At 40.4% G+C, this 15,418-nt stretch overlaps 1 protein-coding gene across 3 annotated transcripts in view; it reads right to left on the bottom strand.

Annotated features, from left to right (window-relative positions):
• The window catches only part of DGKI (diacylglycerol kinase iota), a gene marked incomplete at both ends in the record, with an annotated part of 110,415 nt that overhangs the window by 28,288 nt on the left and 66,709 nt on the right, over positions 1–15,418 (bottom strand). For all 3 annotated transcript variants that reach the window (XM_082279600.1, XM_082279599.1, XM_082279598.1), the window contains one exon: positions 142–167. In XM_082279600.1, the coding sequence (XP_082135726.1) occupies positions 142–167 (26 nt within the window). The remainder of the gene's footprint in view (positions 1–141; positions 168–15,418) is intronic.

The raw sequence follows: 15,418 nt of genomic DNA, 5'->3' as shown, positions 1-15,418 counted from the left end.
GTGAACACAGTTTCATCAACATCAAAGTTTCATTTTTATAAAAACATTTTTCTCCACCACAACTGGGTTAAAACAGAGCTTACTCGCTAGTCTTTGGTCTCATTTTTAATATGCTGTTAGTATCTATAAAACAGATCTTACCTTGATCTTCTGAAGAAACCGGTGACCTGGAATAAAACAAAATGCAGTCAATCTTTGGTAAAAAAAGATCACAAATAAAGTTCAGTCTCAGTGTAGGGAATGGGATATGGAGTAATTTGAAGTTTTTTTCCTTATTCCTTAGAAGAGAGGACTGAAAGGCACCTGACAAAAAAAAAAAAGAAAAAAAAAAGAAAGAAAAAAGAAATAGAGCCGAACAGGCCATCTAGCAGCAGGTTCTGCAGGCCAGAGTGACCATATGGAGCCATGTTCATGAGGATTGATGCCAAGACTGTCTGTAGATACTTGGCAGAAACTCATCTGATACTGTCACTGCCAGGAGAAAACCTCACAACTAGAGGTGGTCAAGGAAATTACATCTTGGCAGGAACTCAAGAGTCATTACAGTGGCCATTTTTTTTGCCATAAGTCAGTGTAGTGGTTAGCATAAAACAGTAGTTGTAATTAATAACAATTCACACCATCTTCACAGAAGTAATACAACAGATCAAAAAAAAAAAACCCATCTGGACAGATGTAGGTACAGAAAAAGGCAACATACCAGCAGCAACACAAGAGTTACAGGATACCCTAACCAGTGGGTTAAGACTCTGATAATACCCCAAGAGAGTGAAGGGTTATAAAACACAGGTGACCTCTCAGTGTCCCTGTTGATAAAGAGAAGAACCTCAGTGATTCCAGGGATTTGTGTCCAGTTCCCATCACTAAGGATCACACTCCTTATGGTTTTGGTCACCACCCAGAACAAAGGAACATAAAGACACTGAAGTACTGGCCCTCCATTTTTCCCTTTTATGCAGAAGTGTGGCTTAGCAAAACTGAGGCTAACTGTACAGCTGAATCTGAGGTGTACCTTCATTATTTAGACCAGACTGACAGCACACAGTCCAGTGGACTGGGCCATTCCTCAGCACTTCCCAGCGCAGATTTCAATTGCATATACAGTCTTCCCACCCAAGTAACAATGAGTTTGTCCCTGCAGTGAATGGGGCAACCCATGTTTCCTTTCCAAGATATATAATTTCAAAAAAATGTACAAAAATAACAAATTAGAAAAGATTTAAAAATGTTAGTGTTGCCAGCAAACAGATCAAAGCCAACATAAGAAAAGCAGCCACAGAGGGGTGAAGGGAAAAGAAGGAACAAAGGGGAAAAGAGCACTTGTATATTTAACTGAGTCAGCAGGGGCTGAGGGCTGGAGGGGGGAAAAGAAGGGAAGGAACCCTGGGTTAGAGGAATAAAGGAGCTGAGGAAGGAGCCATGATCTCATTTCATAACAAGAGTTTGAAAATGAAGGTTGAGGGAATATAGAACAACAGAAGTAGATATGCAAATATGTAGATGCAAACAGGAAAAATTGAAAGAAAAGAAGGAAGCTTTCCTGCCAAAGTATGTAATTTTTCTTTTGCTGTAAAAAAAGAGAGAGATTTGCAAATAAAGAGAAGAAAGAGTTAGAGCACAGCTGGAGCAATGGTCACTGTGAAAGGAAAAAATTTGATTGCCTAATTAGGATTCTGACTGCACAAGAAGCCAATGTGTCTGTATGGATCAGAATTAATTAATCCTCTACTCCCATTAAAGGCTCTGATTGCTGCTGTACATCCTAAGCATGTATCCTGCTCTGCTGCCAGCCAGACCAGCTCTGCCCTGACCATTCAGCCATGTGTGTGGAAATACAACAGGAATGCAGGTAACCCAGAGGATTTAGCAGGCAACACTAGAACTGTCCTGCTGCTTTGATCGGTTAGTTACAGACTTTTGTCCTTAACTCCTAACAGAAACCTTTCTGAAGATCAAAATTCAACACACTGTATTTCCTACAAGGTTAAACAGTGCAGAATGGATCATAAAAAGTGGTGCAAATTTTACATACTTGAAAATATTTTCACACGCAAGTGTCATGCCAGGTTCCTTAGCTCACGTATCCTGACTGCCCCCGCATTGCTAATGCAGTATTCCACTGCATCAGCAGAGCTTATTCCTTTGTTTTGTTTCTTAATTGCCCAGTCTCATCACCTTTCAGTTCTTTATTTGAAACAATAAAATAAACATTACAGATTATCCTACAATTTGGCGCTTCTTTATGCTTGGGAAAACAGATGTCATTAGTTCCTTAAAGCATCAACAACAGAAGAGACACTATTACAATACCAATGCCTTCTCAATTAAAGCATTGATTGAAGGAAAGGATGAAAAACATGTTTATGCATATTTTGTGTGCCTAAAATTAATACCTATTTTTTAAAATATTACTGTCTTTTTGTTTTGTTGTATGTCTTGAATACAGTGCCTGTAAGAAATTTAACATTACTACTGATGCTACTATGAGTGTTTTTATTTGAAAGGATCCATCAGGTAACTGTGTAGCCTGATATCCTGAGAAAATAAGGTTTATATAACCTTATTTATATCAGTTTCATCAGGTTTATATTAGTATCTTGATGTGTATATATGCACCTCTCTGTCTCACCCTGATAAACTCTGAGCTTGTTGGCTCACTTCATGTGTTGTTAACAGAGGAGTTAGAGAGTCAATTCCTGCTTTCACAAGGAAAAACAATAACATAAGCTTAACTTTTCTGATGTAGTAGCAAAGGCACAAAGAAAGGGTTTGAATATCCCAGCCACAGGAAAAGCCTCAACGAGAGCTTCCACCATTGGAGATACCAAAGGAGCAGCCGCAATAAACTGGGCTTTCTTTGTTCCACTACTGACATGAAGTATTTTGGCAAAGAGTAGAGAGGACTTTCAGCATCCTCCTACAATTCCAGGCCATGCAATTTTAGCAAGGGGGAGGCTTTCCTAACTGCTCAAGTCCTGTCCTAACTACACCAAGGGGAGTCTTGCTTGTAGCTATGGTGGAAGGAAGTGAGACTGCAGAAACCTCCACACTAAACAGTGTTGGGCATTTTGTGCACTGACTTGTCCACCCCATGCCTTTGACAGGCTCTAAGGGAGGAAAGAGAGAAAGCCTAATGACCTGCTCTCAGCCACACACACTCACTCCACAGCCACAGGGGGCATTCCTGACAGGAAATAATCCAGTAGATGCTCATATTTCCGGTCACACATCTTTCTCTCAGGTCTGTAAGAAGTGTGAGAGATATGTTGTGGCAGCACTGGTCACCAGACAGGTGTCCCAAGAAGGGAGGATTCTCATCTGCTAACATCCACACAGGAACCATCTGTCTAGTGCCTGTCAGCTACCCTCCCAGTATGATCTTTGCTATGTGTTTTACTGTCATAAAGAAGCAAGTTATCATCTTCACAGCCTCCATGCCTTAAAAAAAATTAGACACAAGTCAGAGATACTTCAGGAAAACTAATAAACTGTCAAGATCTGTGGTCTCACCTGGGTCAAAACACTTCGCCAAATGACATCTTGAAGAGATTTTCATTTGGTTAAACAAAACAGAAAGAATCTTCAGGAAAAGATTCAGGCACTGCAATATCCTGTTCTTGGCCATTTCAGAATGGAATAACTTTTTTCGTTACATATATATACATACACACACATATCAACTGGGTTTTTCTTCTGGTTTTATCTTGGTGTAAAATTAACTTGTAGAAAGAAAGCACAACCATCTCCCCAAGAGAATAAAGGCATGCCAGATTGTCTGTGACTGGCTACATTTCCAGAGTCACAAGATTCAATTAGCTCTTCTACTAACAATGATATTTATTTTCCCAAGCATAAATGAGACAGGGGAGCCTGATTTCACATATTTTCACCAAATGCTTTAATCTGACTTTCCTCCTGCTCTGGTTTTACAGACAGCTATTGTTGTAGCAGATAGTTAAAGGAAAGACAAATATTTCTGTGATAGGGAAGAGGATCAGAAGGGAGGAGGAGGAGAAGCGTGTTATCAAGAAAGGTCTTATCAGCTCTGCTTTCCATGCTGTTCATAGCCCTCCTTTCTTATAGGTCCAGCAGCAGTGTTCTCCTGTTGCAGAGTGGCAAACTCAGCTCAGAGGGATAACAGAATTTGCAAGCCTCAGCCTGCAAGGGGAAGCTGTGCAATGTCTGTTCCACCACTCCTTACGCAAGCAAAGCAATAACCTTTAGGCTTAACAGAAAATCCACAAGCATCTTCCAGAAATCAAGGTACACATATTTAGAAATGCATAAAAAGGCCATAAAAATGGTGTAAAAAAAGCCTGATCATAGATGCACTAGATGCATCCAGCAAATTGGAGTACTTACAATATTGAAGGCATGAGACCTGCCCACATGAAACCATGACAGGCCTCCAAGTTCACAGTCTACTCCAAAGCTCACTGGAATTTTTCCACTCACAGGGTTTGGATGAACTGCTGCAAAAATCTAATCCTCAATATAGCCAAGGCAACCTTCAGTATCATACAAGCCTCTCTCAAACAGCCAAATAGACCATTTCCAAGTGCACTCTCCAATATGCAAGCACTAGATTTGTTCAGCACTAGACGGGTGGAAGAAGGAATATTCATTTCTAAGGAGGGAAGTGCAGGGACTGTCACAATTTTGAGCCTAGTCAACTGAGACTTCGGAACCTAGAGATACAGCCAGCCTCCAGGAGATGAATTCTAACAAAATTTCAGCCAATGGGTACATTATTCATGAAGACAAAAGCCTCTGGAGAAACAAACTTGGAGCTAATGTAAAGCAGCTATTTTAATCAATAAACCTGCAGCAGAAACCATCTGCACCAGGCCTATTTAAAACCAGCCATTTAATATTTAAAGGCCAAATAACAATCTCTATGCAGCAATTCTACTGGGGTTTATGACCATTCCACTTTTTTCCTGCTTAAGGAATGTATTTCTTCACACTTTCTAATTCAGTCTGACAACAGCTGCCTGTGATGAGGGGAGAGGAAGAGCTGTCAAATTAAACCCATTCCTTCTCATTTTAAATGTACATCTCTTCAGAATCAAAAGTGGCACCCCTGTTAGGATTTATTCACATATCCTGATTGCAAATGAAGAAAATTTTTAGCACATCAAGTATTTTTTAAATATAGGTGAGGAAACCCTCTCATTCAGCAATTTATATCAATACCTCTGGGACTGTGAGTCCCCTGCAGCCCCAGCTGCAGACAGTGCATCATTTTACTGGTAGAAAGGCAGAACTGCTTGCTTTCCTGGTCCCTGACCAGATAATGCTCAGTCTGGGCATCACCATTTTCTGCCGTGGCACTTGATGAAAAATAAAAGTCTAAGAACTATTGAGACCTTCCCCACACTTTCACTTTGGCCCTATACATTCCCAGATCAGAGTGACCATCAGAGGCTGGAGAAGTACAGCAAGTTAGCAAGTTCAGCAAAGGCAAATTCAAAATCCTGCACTTCAGGAGGAGTAAATCCATGCAACAAGACAGGCTGGGTTGTCTAACAGCTGAAAACAGCTTTTCAGAAAGGGTTCCTGATGTTAGCAGAGTTCCCTGAGACAGCAAGGGCTGATGACATGCTGAGCTGTATTTGCTAGAGCAGAGCCATAAAGTAGATGGAAGTGATTTTTGACCCTCTTCTCAGTGCTTGGGAGTCTTCAGAACAAGACAGATGTTGACAAAGTGAACTGAGTTCCAGAAAGGGCTGCAGAGATGGTGTGGGCATAGGTGGAGAGGCTACAGAAGCTGAATTCGTTCAGTAAGAAGAGCAGGTTTGGGAAAAATCTAATTGCTGCCTTCAACTACTTAACAGGAAAGTATAGAGAAGACAGAGTCTTCATGAAGAAAGGAGAAGCAACAGTCACAAGCTGGCACATGGGAAATTCAGACGGGATGTTAGGGGAAAAAAATTTTACCATGTGGATGATCAAAGAGAAGAGCAGGCTGTGTAAAGAGATTGTTGAATCTCCAGTTTTGCAGATATTCAAAACTTATCTGGAAAAGGCTCTGAACTTCATCTAGCTGGATCTGTTCTGAAGATTTGTATAAGATGAACTTCAGAGGTCCTTCCCAACCCATGTTTTTCTGCAATTCTTTAAATCTCTCTACAAAGCTTTCTGGGTTTACTACCGCATTTTTCCTGTCATTCTTTCCTCTCAAATATTTCTCACAGCCAATGTCCATACTGTCTCACACACATGGGAAAATGCTGGCCAGCAATGCTCCCTGAATCTCATTCCATTCAAGTTATCTATTAGATTGCAGAAATCTGTTTGGACATGTCCTGTAGTCTGCAACAACAACCTAGAGAGAATATTCTTTCCTAATTCTGCTAAAGGAAAAGATCAGTATTCCTTCTAGCATCTCTGTAACTTCCTCCAGCAGTCTCAGTCTCTACCTGCAGAGCAATCAGGTTGTTCACGTGCAGTCCAACATACAGGAATGTAATTGGTGCTTCTTAGGGAAACCAGGGCAGCTCAGATGTGTTCCTTGCTGGGTCACAGGCATGGCAGTGCCCCTTTTTATTGTCACATATCTTTTTTCACTCCTGTCTAACTTTTTATCTCTTACCACTCCTCTGTCCTCTGTGGAATGGTTTAATGAAAACTTGTAACGCCACAATGCAGCTATACCTGAAGCTGTACTGACACCCAGAGGAGCTGTCTGGGAATTGCTGCTTAAAAAGCAAATAGAAGATTTTATTACAAAATCAGATATAAACCCAAACATGCCTAGTGTTGATTTTTAAAAAGGAGGAGAAGGATGGAGAAATGTTCTATAAATTCATCTTGAATAAGATAGTTCTACCTCAAAACATGACCTGAGCAAGCTGGCTTGGTATTTACTTGAAAAAGAAGGGATTTCCAAATGAGCAGCAGGATCACTGTAGGATGATCACAGTTTGTTTGGATTTGGTTTTTTGTTTTGTCTTTTTTTAAATACTTAGCCTTTCTTTTTATTATCATCACATAGCACCAAAATATCTCAGTAGAATTCAAGAAAATTATTTTGAAGAGGGCCTTATCCCAGCTTCTTTGAAATGCTATTCTTCCATTTCCAGATTCTAATTAAATCTTCCAAATCCTCACTGACCTACCTGACAATTTGCTGATGAATTTGGGAGTCAAATGGCAAAGGAAAGGCGGTAGCTGATGTGGCTCTAACCCTAAAAGAAAGTGAGATCTAGGCACACCATGCAATGCCTTAGTGAAACAGCAAACTGAATGTCAAGGGACTGGATGTTGTTTGATTGTCAAGAAGACCTGGAACAGGAGCTGAAGTGGCTACATTTATGCACTTCCTTAGCATTCTACATGAAAATAAAAGAATATCTATTAGGTAACAAAACACCTGACTTTTCCTCAACAACAAATGAGTGCACTTCTACTTTTTCCAGGAAAAGATTAAAGCTGAGGTCACTTTGTTATGACTTTAACTTTTATTTAACCCAGAGAAAGAAATTGTTTTGCTAAGCACAATGCCATGACAGCCTCATTTTAAGCACCTCAGGTATAACCTAGTTCATAAGACACATCTCCACTTGGCCCTCAGGCTAGATGCAGGTGAAGCACATCAGCTGCTTAGTGTCTTGAGGCACTACCCAAATAATCTTAGGCCACTTTGAGTTTCTAAACAATCCAGAAACTACCCTAAATGGTGTGTTTGTTACAACAATGCAAACAGTCACTTTTGAGAAACAGCATTTTGCTCCTAAAATACATGAATCCCTCAGAAAAAGATTCTTGCAATTATGTTAAAAAATAAGTGGCCTGATTTTTAACAAGTGCTAAGCACTAAGAAACCCTCACTTTGCTGCCATCTTTTAAAAAATAATCTAAAAAATTAAAAATCACCTTAGTTAATATGCATAACACACAGATCCTAGGCAGAGCAGAACTGCTGAGCCATTTAGACTCCTGCTATAGACTAATGGAGAGCAAAACTTCTAATGGGAATTTCAGATTTGGTTTTGTGCTGCACTTTTAGATGCCTGGCACAGAAACAGGAATCTAGGAGTCAGGGTTACACTGGCTTCTAGCCACCTCTGGCTCTCTGATTTCAGCTCTTGGCATAATTTAGCCAGGTCCATCTGTCCCTGCGTGCCCATGGGCATCAGTGCTGCCAGGAACCTCAGCAAGGCTCTATGTTATGGCCCTGCTTCCCGTGTACTTCCCTCCCATGCACACACCTCTGTGCCAGCACTGCTAAACACACTCTCTGTCTCAGCTACCAAGACAAAGCTGTGGGTTTTAGTGCTCCTTCCCTAGTGCAGAGGAGCAGCAGGCAAGCAGGGACAATTTGAATGTTTTTAAGCTTTCAGAAGTTTCTCTGCTCACCCAAGTCCTTTGGCAGGCATGATAAAGAGGCACTGTACCTCCTACACCCTGACATATAAGCCCAGAGCCAGGGGACTCAGACACTCACCCTAGACATGGAAGGGAAAGGCCAGCTCCCTGCAGAGCAGCCATGCCAAGACACACAACTTGGGAAGCAATGAACTCTCCAAGCAGCCCCAGTGAAAAAATCTCACTTTTTGTTCCATGAGTTAAGTGAATGCTCACGTCAGAATGTCATTCCCAGCCTCACCCAAACACTAAACTTTGCAGGTCTAAAATATTCCATTGCAAACCTCAAAAGATGACCTATTTTCACACAACTATCCTTTGTCTTTAGCTTTTTGTTGCATGGTATTTTTGACATTTCCCAGTTTTCAGCCACAGTAGAAATACAAACATGAAGAATTTGAAGAATTATGGAAAGGTTTGGCTTTTTTGTGTCTAAGACAGTCAATTTGGGCAAAGTAGTGCTTCTGTGTGATAGTTTAGAGCAGCTATTTTACCAAACTATATTTCTATTCTCTTTGAAAGCCTGTTAAACCAGAATGTAGGGATATGAACAGGAATATAAACACAGTCTGAATGCATATTATGAGATGTCCAAGTGTGAAAGCTTGAACACAGTATGTAGCCCAATGTGTGTGTAACACATGTACAAGACTGTGTTTCTTACCCAGGCTCTGAAGCTTGCTAGTTTTGGCTTTGATAAGACAGCTTGGTACTGAGTGAGAACACATTAAGAACCAATCTCCTCTCCAAGCAGATGGCAGCTCCTTATGGCAGGGACAGAGCACATGGACACACGCTTGCTTTTCCTGTGCAGTGCTAAGAAAATTAGGACTGGCAGGATTAGGGTTTGGTTTTGTTGTTGTGGTTGGTTTTTTTCTTACTTCAACTCTTATAAATGAGTAAGAAGTACACACAAATGCAGACACACATATCTAAAACTACAAGGTACACTACTTTTCTGATCTTGATTGGATTGTAAGTCTGCCATGCTGGCGAATATTCAACCTATATTTATAACAGTACTTAAAGTATACCCAGAAGAATATATCTTTCTGTCAATCATCCTTTATCACCGTAGTAAACCCATTCATCCCCTTTTCCAGTGCCTTTAATGTCACTGGAGACCACAGGTCTGCTGTTTCCACTCCACAAAGCTGGAGAGAGGGACAATGCACATTCTACAGTGGCATTGTCAGATCTACTCTTGCTACTCTTCTCCTGCCAGGTACAGTTACCACATGTCCAAAGCTTGCACGGAAAGCAGTAGGCCCTAAAAATTAAATTATCAAATGTCATTTGCTTTTACCCAGGCAAAAAGAAAACAAGATTATGAGAAGTTATTCTCTTGATACATTCCTGTCTTCTTTGCTGTAAAGCTGTTTTACTTCTCAGTGAAGATTCTGCAGGACTAAAAGTAGGTAAACAAGGATGGAAGCAAAGGTGGAAAAAAGAACACAGTTGTTAAAAAAAAAGACAAAAGAGACTCTACTGCTTCAGTCTTGGCTATCAGCCAGAGAGTGGAAAGCAGATTAATAGCTGTTAAGGTAAACCACTTAAAGAAAACCAAGGTACCCAGCTATCTGTTCTCTGACAACATCATTTTTTATCCTTTAAATGCACTCCAAAATAAAAACTTACATTCCATGAGGAAAACTTGGCTTTTCCCCTTTGTCTATGGAAATATTCAGAAGCACTTTCAAGATAGGTGGTAATTGACTTTTTAACATTCAAGTAAGATGGTTCCTTTGTCAAGTGCATGTGCATTCTGTTGCTTGAAGTTGCCCCAAGGAGTAGAGGAGAGCTGGGCTGCTTGCATTTCCCTTTTGGAAAGTGAGATGCCAGTCAAGAAGCAAGATCTCTCTAAAGAAGCTGATTTATAGTCTCATCGTGTGTGGGAGTGTTTTGCATGTCACTGTCTGTCAAAATAATTTGTCAGCAGGGTGAATTTCCTCCGCTGTGCATCAGGTGTTGAGATGCCACAAAAGCCATTAAGAGGCAGCAGGCTGGTGAGAAAAGAGGAAGTTAAATCCCACCCAATCCACTCTGGGAAGCTAAATGCAGAATGATAAAATGTATTGGTAATAAGTACTGATGAGAAACAAAAACACTGTACAGGATACAATACAGGATGTGCTCTATTTCTGCCATCTATCGAAGGGGCAGATGCCCAAACCCACTTCAGATGTGCCTACTGTTATTAAAACCCCTCAGTAACTGGGTGCCTCAGCAGCAAAGGCTGGAGACTTCATTCTTCGCTCTTTGCATTGCATTCACATACACCAATATGGTCATAGACATGCAAATCTAAACCAAATTCTGATTTCTTCTTTTCCCAATTGCGGTTAACAAGAGCAGAAGCAAAAGCTGTATCTTAAAGCTCAGTATTAGTGAGCTGGGGTTGACAAGATGATGTGTAAGTACCAATTACTAATGACTGTTGCAGAAAATTTTAAGTAAAACCCACGAATTTTCTACAGCCCAGTTCTCAGTAGATAAGGCCAGACTTGACAGTAGTGACATAGAAATGCTACTAATCAGAACAGAGGAAGAGATGATTAAATAAGGTTTTGCCTGTATGCAGTCACTTAAAGGTGACACCAGAAGTTGCTGAAAGTTTGTGTTGAATAGTTCCGGAACCATTTGATTCTTGTTGTTTGCAAAGGTCCCTCAGGTCCAGTGGGTGCAATTACCACAAAGCCATGGATCGTCCCCTGACCTGGCAGGGCTTGTATGTGACAACACTTTCCCTCATCCTGCTTTTGTGCCTTCAGACATCAGAACTAAATGCCAGGATCTTTCCATGCCCAGAAGCATCCCTGAGATGGTACCATTCCAGCTGAAGTAGCACAAAGCCTCTTGCATCCTGAGCTAAGAGCAGCTGTTCTCATGTTTAACCCACTCAGGATAAACCAAGAGCGTATTTCATGCAGGCCAGTCTTTGCAAAGGTATTTTAGTATGAGCATTCCTCTCCATCCTCTCTTATTTTAACACTGATTTCCTCTCCCAACTCTGCCTTTCTTCTACAGTTGAGTCAAGGTGTTTCTACTAGTCAGACACGGCCAGGAGTCCCTAAATAATTATTGCATTTTTCCCCACTGAAAATCTCCCAAAACAATGAACATGGCTAAGAACTTGATGTATACAGAGAGAAATTATATTCACAACAGAAGCTTAAAATACATTACATTGTTTACCACACCTGTGCACTAGAGGAACAAAATTAACAGGTGCCATCCTTGTCAAAGAATTCTTCATACATGGGGGTAAGGGAAGATTTACAGCAGCAATTGAAGAAAGGTTTACCTAATGGTGGATAAATTGTAGCCTCTGTCTGGGATGTGCATACAATTTTAAATGTTGTGGCTGCATCATGCTGACAAATGGTAAAAGCTTTAAAAATACAGGACTAGACCCCACACCAAAATTCATCACTTTTTTCACACTCAGTCTCACTTAGGGAACTTCCTTTCACTCCAAACCATTTCTTATTCATTTGCTGTATTCTTGTAATTTTTTCTTCTTTGCTTTCTTTGAAGTTCTTTCCCTATTTAATTCATGTTTACCTTCTTCTGAATAATTCTAAATCCTCTTTACAATACTTTCCATCTTCTTTGAGTCTACATCTTCCCTTCCACTGACAACCCCTCCTTTTTGACATGACTTCCCTAGCGAGAGGCAGAGAGTTGCTTTAGGCAAATCTCTCATGCTCCACTTTCAGGTAGTGAGAGAGATGACTTACAAGCTATTTGTAAAAGTATCCAAGACAACAGAAGACAAAGAAAAGGGAGAGTTGAGCAAAAAACAGACACTTTCACTCTGTTATATTCTAGTCCTATTATAAGGACTACACAGGAGTGTACAATAAAGGTGATGGTGATTTATGCCTTCACTAAAATAAGATTTGCTTGAAAGCAGTCAGTACCCATGGAGCTTCATCTGCAGAATGGAAAGTAATTCTTACAGGTGTACAAATACCTGATTAAGACACATGCACTTCACTCTTGCAGTGTAATTTTATAAATGCAGCTTGAACTAAATCCAAACCTGAAAATTAATTCAGATTTTGCTATCAAAAACAGTAGGGCAGACTACTCCACCTATTTAGAAGCTGATGTTGAGTTTTCCAATGCAATATTTTTTGGGAAAACCCTTGGATTTCTCAAGTCCTTACCAACCTTTGAAATTTTAAAGATTCACTGTCACTAGGCAGTTCTTGTTCTGATTATATTTTCTAAAGTTTCACTTAATGAGCATTCTTTCTCCTTTCTGCATGCAAACTTGTATCCCTGGTGCTCTTCTCATCTTGTAATACACAAAGATTTCTCTTTAAAAAATACCCTAAACCACCTCATAACATCTGCAGTGTCACACTGATTTCCTGGGCAACGATCAGATTCTTGTGGCTGTTAAACACTTGGCATTTAGCCTTTTTCTTCTTCCCTCTGAGAAACTAGGCTATTACTGCTTCATAAAGCAATGCCTGGATGGTAAAACTAGCTAATTAATGTCTATTTAGTGGAAAGGGCTGCAGCCATCTTCCAGCACCTACAGGCGTTTTTTATTCTTCTCCCTGACAGGACCAGATGGCATCCTGGCCAACCTTCACCCACCCTTCACGAGCCATGCACTCAATTCCGAATCTGCAGCTAGCAGCTTGAGAAACACATTGCCATCACAGCTGGACAGATGCTAGAAAAGTGCTTGTTGCTCCCCCAATAGTGGGGAGTAACTATTCCCAAATAGTGGGAAAATTAATGACTTCAATTAAATGATGTAGATTAAACCTCTACCGAGGTATAGGCACCTTTTCATCTTTGTATGCCGTTGGGGTTTTTATTTTAGCAATTTTCCAGCCCCATCACATAACAGGGTGACAAACATAACTAAGAGAAATATATGGCCAACAACAAACACTTACAGCAGGCTGTGAGGTCTTCTGCATCTCACTGCACCATTTAATCATAGGATGAACCCACTCACATACAAAGGAAGAGTCCAGTTACCTGCTTCAGTGGAGTCAGACCAGAATATTTAATTTTTTCAAGATCAAGCACCTCTAGTCCTAGAAAATTGTTTTCCCACTGTGTTTTTCTTTATTTTTTTCTGCACTGTTCACACTAACTGATGTTCCTATTCAACTACAATCTGCCCCAGCTCCTGGTTACTGCATCAAGACACTATTTCACATCTGTCCAGTTCATCACAGATCAAACAGCCATCAAAAAAGGAACAAAACATGAAATACCATTAATCAACAGCTACCTGAAAATAATGTGAAGCTCAGTTAACTGAAAACAAAAGCATAAATTTTCTCTCAGAAAGACCCCTGCTTCAGAACCATTATATTCACATTACGCTTTAACCACATAGCTTGTGATCAAAAGCAACACCTAACATTATAATTATTTTTAGATCACATATTCTGTTCTCTGCTTTCAGTTATTGAAACACTATAAGGGATCATTCTACCTGCATACTTTGAATTTTTAGCTACATTATTCATGTCAGAAATAATTACTTCATCTTAAAGAAGTTTTATATGTATATATATATATGCATATACACATATTTATGTGTGTTTATAGAGCGATGAAAGATGCACTCTAAGCATCCTGAAGCTATATGATGACCAGCTGTGGTTTAATCTGTTCCTAACACCTGAAAAGGTTCACTCACAACCCCTGTTTAGGAGACATTTTGAGCTGTGCAATATTTCTGACTGGATATAAAGCATTGGATGCTGATGACTCTTAGAAGATCCATGAGAGCTCTATTTATAGGAGGAATTGTCCCCTCTGTTCTCTGCCATATTCCTGTCTAGGAATTTTGCTGAAATCCTTTTCTCAACTTTGAATTGAAAAATAATTTCTGAAGGGACAAATCTCTGCAAAGAACCTGTGAGCAGCTTTAGCAGCCAAAATATAATAATGCTTTCTAAAGTACTTGTTTTTTTCTTTGAAGTGCCATGTTGGAGAGATTTTTTAGATTGCAAATTCAAACATCCAGAAGCTTGGAAATTTGGGATCTCACATCACTGAGCATCGTACTGCATCCCTGTTGCACTCAAATGTTACAACAACTTTTAGTTGCATTTCCAGTCTCTATTTTCTCTACTAGACTCTTTCCTCAGTGTTTAAGTAGAAACCTGCTTGACATCCTCCTGTACAGCCTCAAGATTTATTTCTTCCACACTGCCAAAACTGTGCACAGAAGGCAAAATGATTAATGTCCTGCTCAGCATCTCTGAGAGTCTCCCCATAGTCTCCAGGTTTCTCATGACCATGAAATTTACCCTCACTGTGCTCCTTTAAGGGGAGGTTGCAATATTATCTGTATTCTGCAGCTGGGAAAGCAGGCACAAGCTTTCCATTCATTTCAGTAATACAACCTGAGGCAATGGAAAGCCTATTGCTTAGTTTCCAGCCCTCCACACACTTTCAAAATCTCCTTGTAATGGCCTCCCAGTAACCAAACCCACTTCACAGTGGACATGCATAGAATGAGGAGCCCATGGTGAACCAGCCACTTGAGAAAAGTTTGTTGTAAATATTCACCATTCAGAAATTCTGTCACAGATTCTGAAAAGAGAAGCCAGTCCCACAGAGCATCATTCAACTGTCTTAACTGTAATAATACCTTGCTGCCTCCACTGCAGTCCCCTGACTCATTTACCATACACCTTCCACCTTGGTAGCAAGTAAGGAAGTGTCTAAACATATTTCAGAACTTTCCCACTTGTGTAATAACCTGCATAAACCCATAATTCTGTATTCTGGAGAGAATCAGCCACAGACCCTTCCCCCATGCCCCTAGCCTGCCTCACTCATCTCTTACCTATCAGTGTCCCATGCCCTCCTCCTTTTCATTATTCCCATTCTGATTCCCCAGACACCCGGTTATCCTCTGTGCCCTTAACAGCATCCCATCCCCGAGTTCCTGCACATCCTCCCTTTTTGCTTCTACTCCTTTGACTCTTGGAACCTCTTTTCCTTGTCCCTTCATAGACCTTCTCCTGACCCATCTCCATTTGACCACGACTGCTGCATC

Source organism: Coloeus monedula, assembly GCF_965178545.1.
Source record: "Coloeus monedula genome assembly, chromosome: 4".
NCBI lineage: Eukaryota > Metazoa > Chordata > Aves > Passeriformes > Corvidae > Coloeus > Coloeus monedula.
This window is presented reverse-complemented; position numbering and strand designations above follow the sequence as displayed.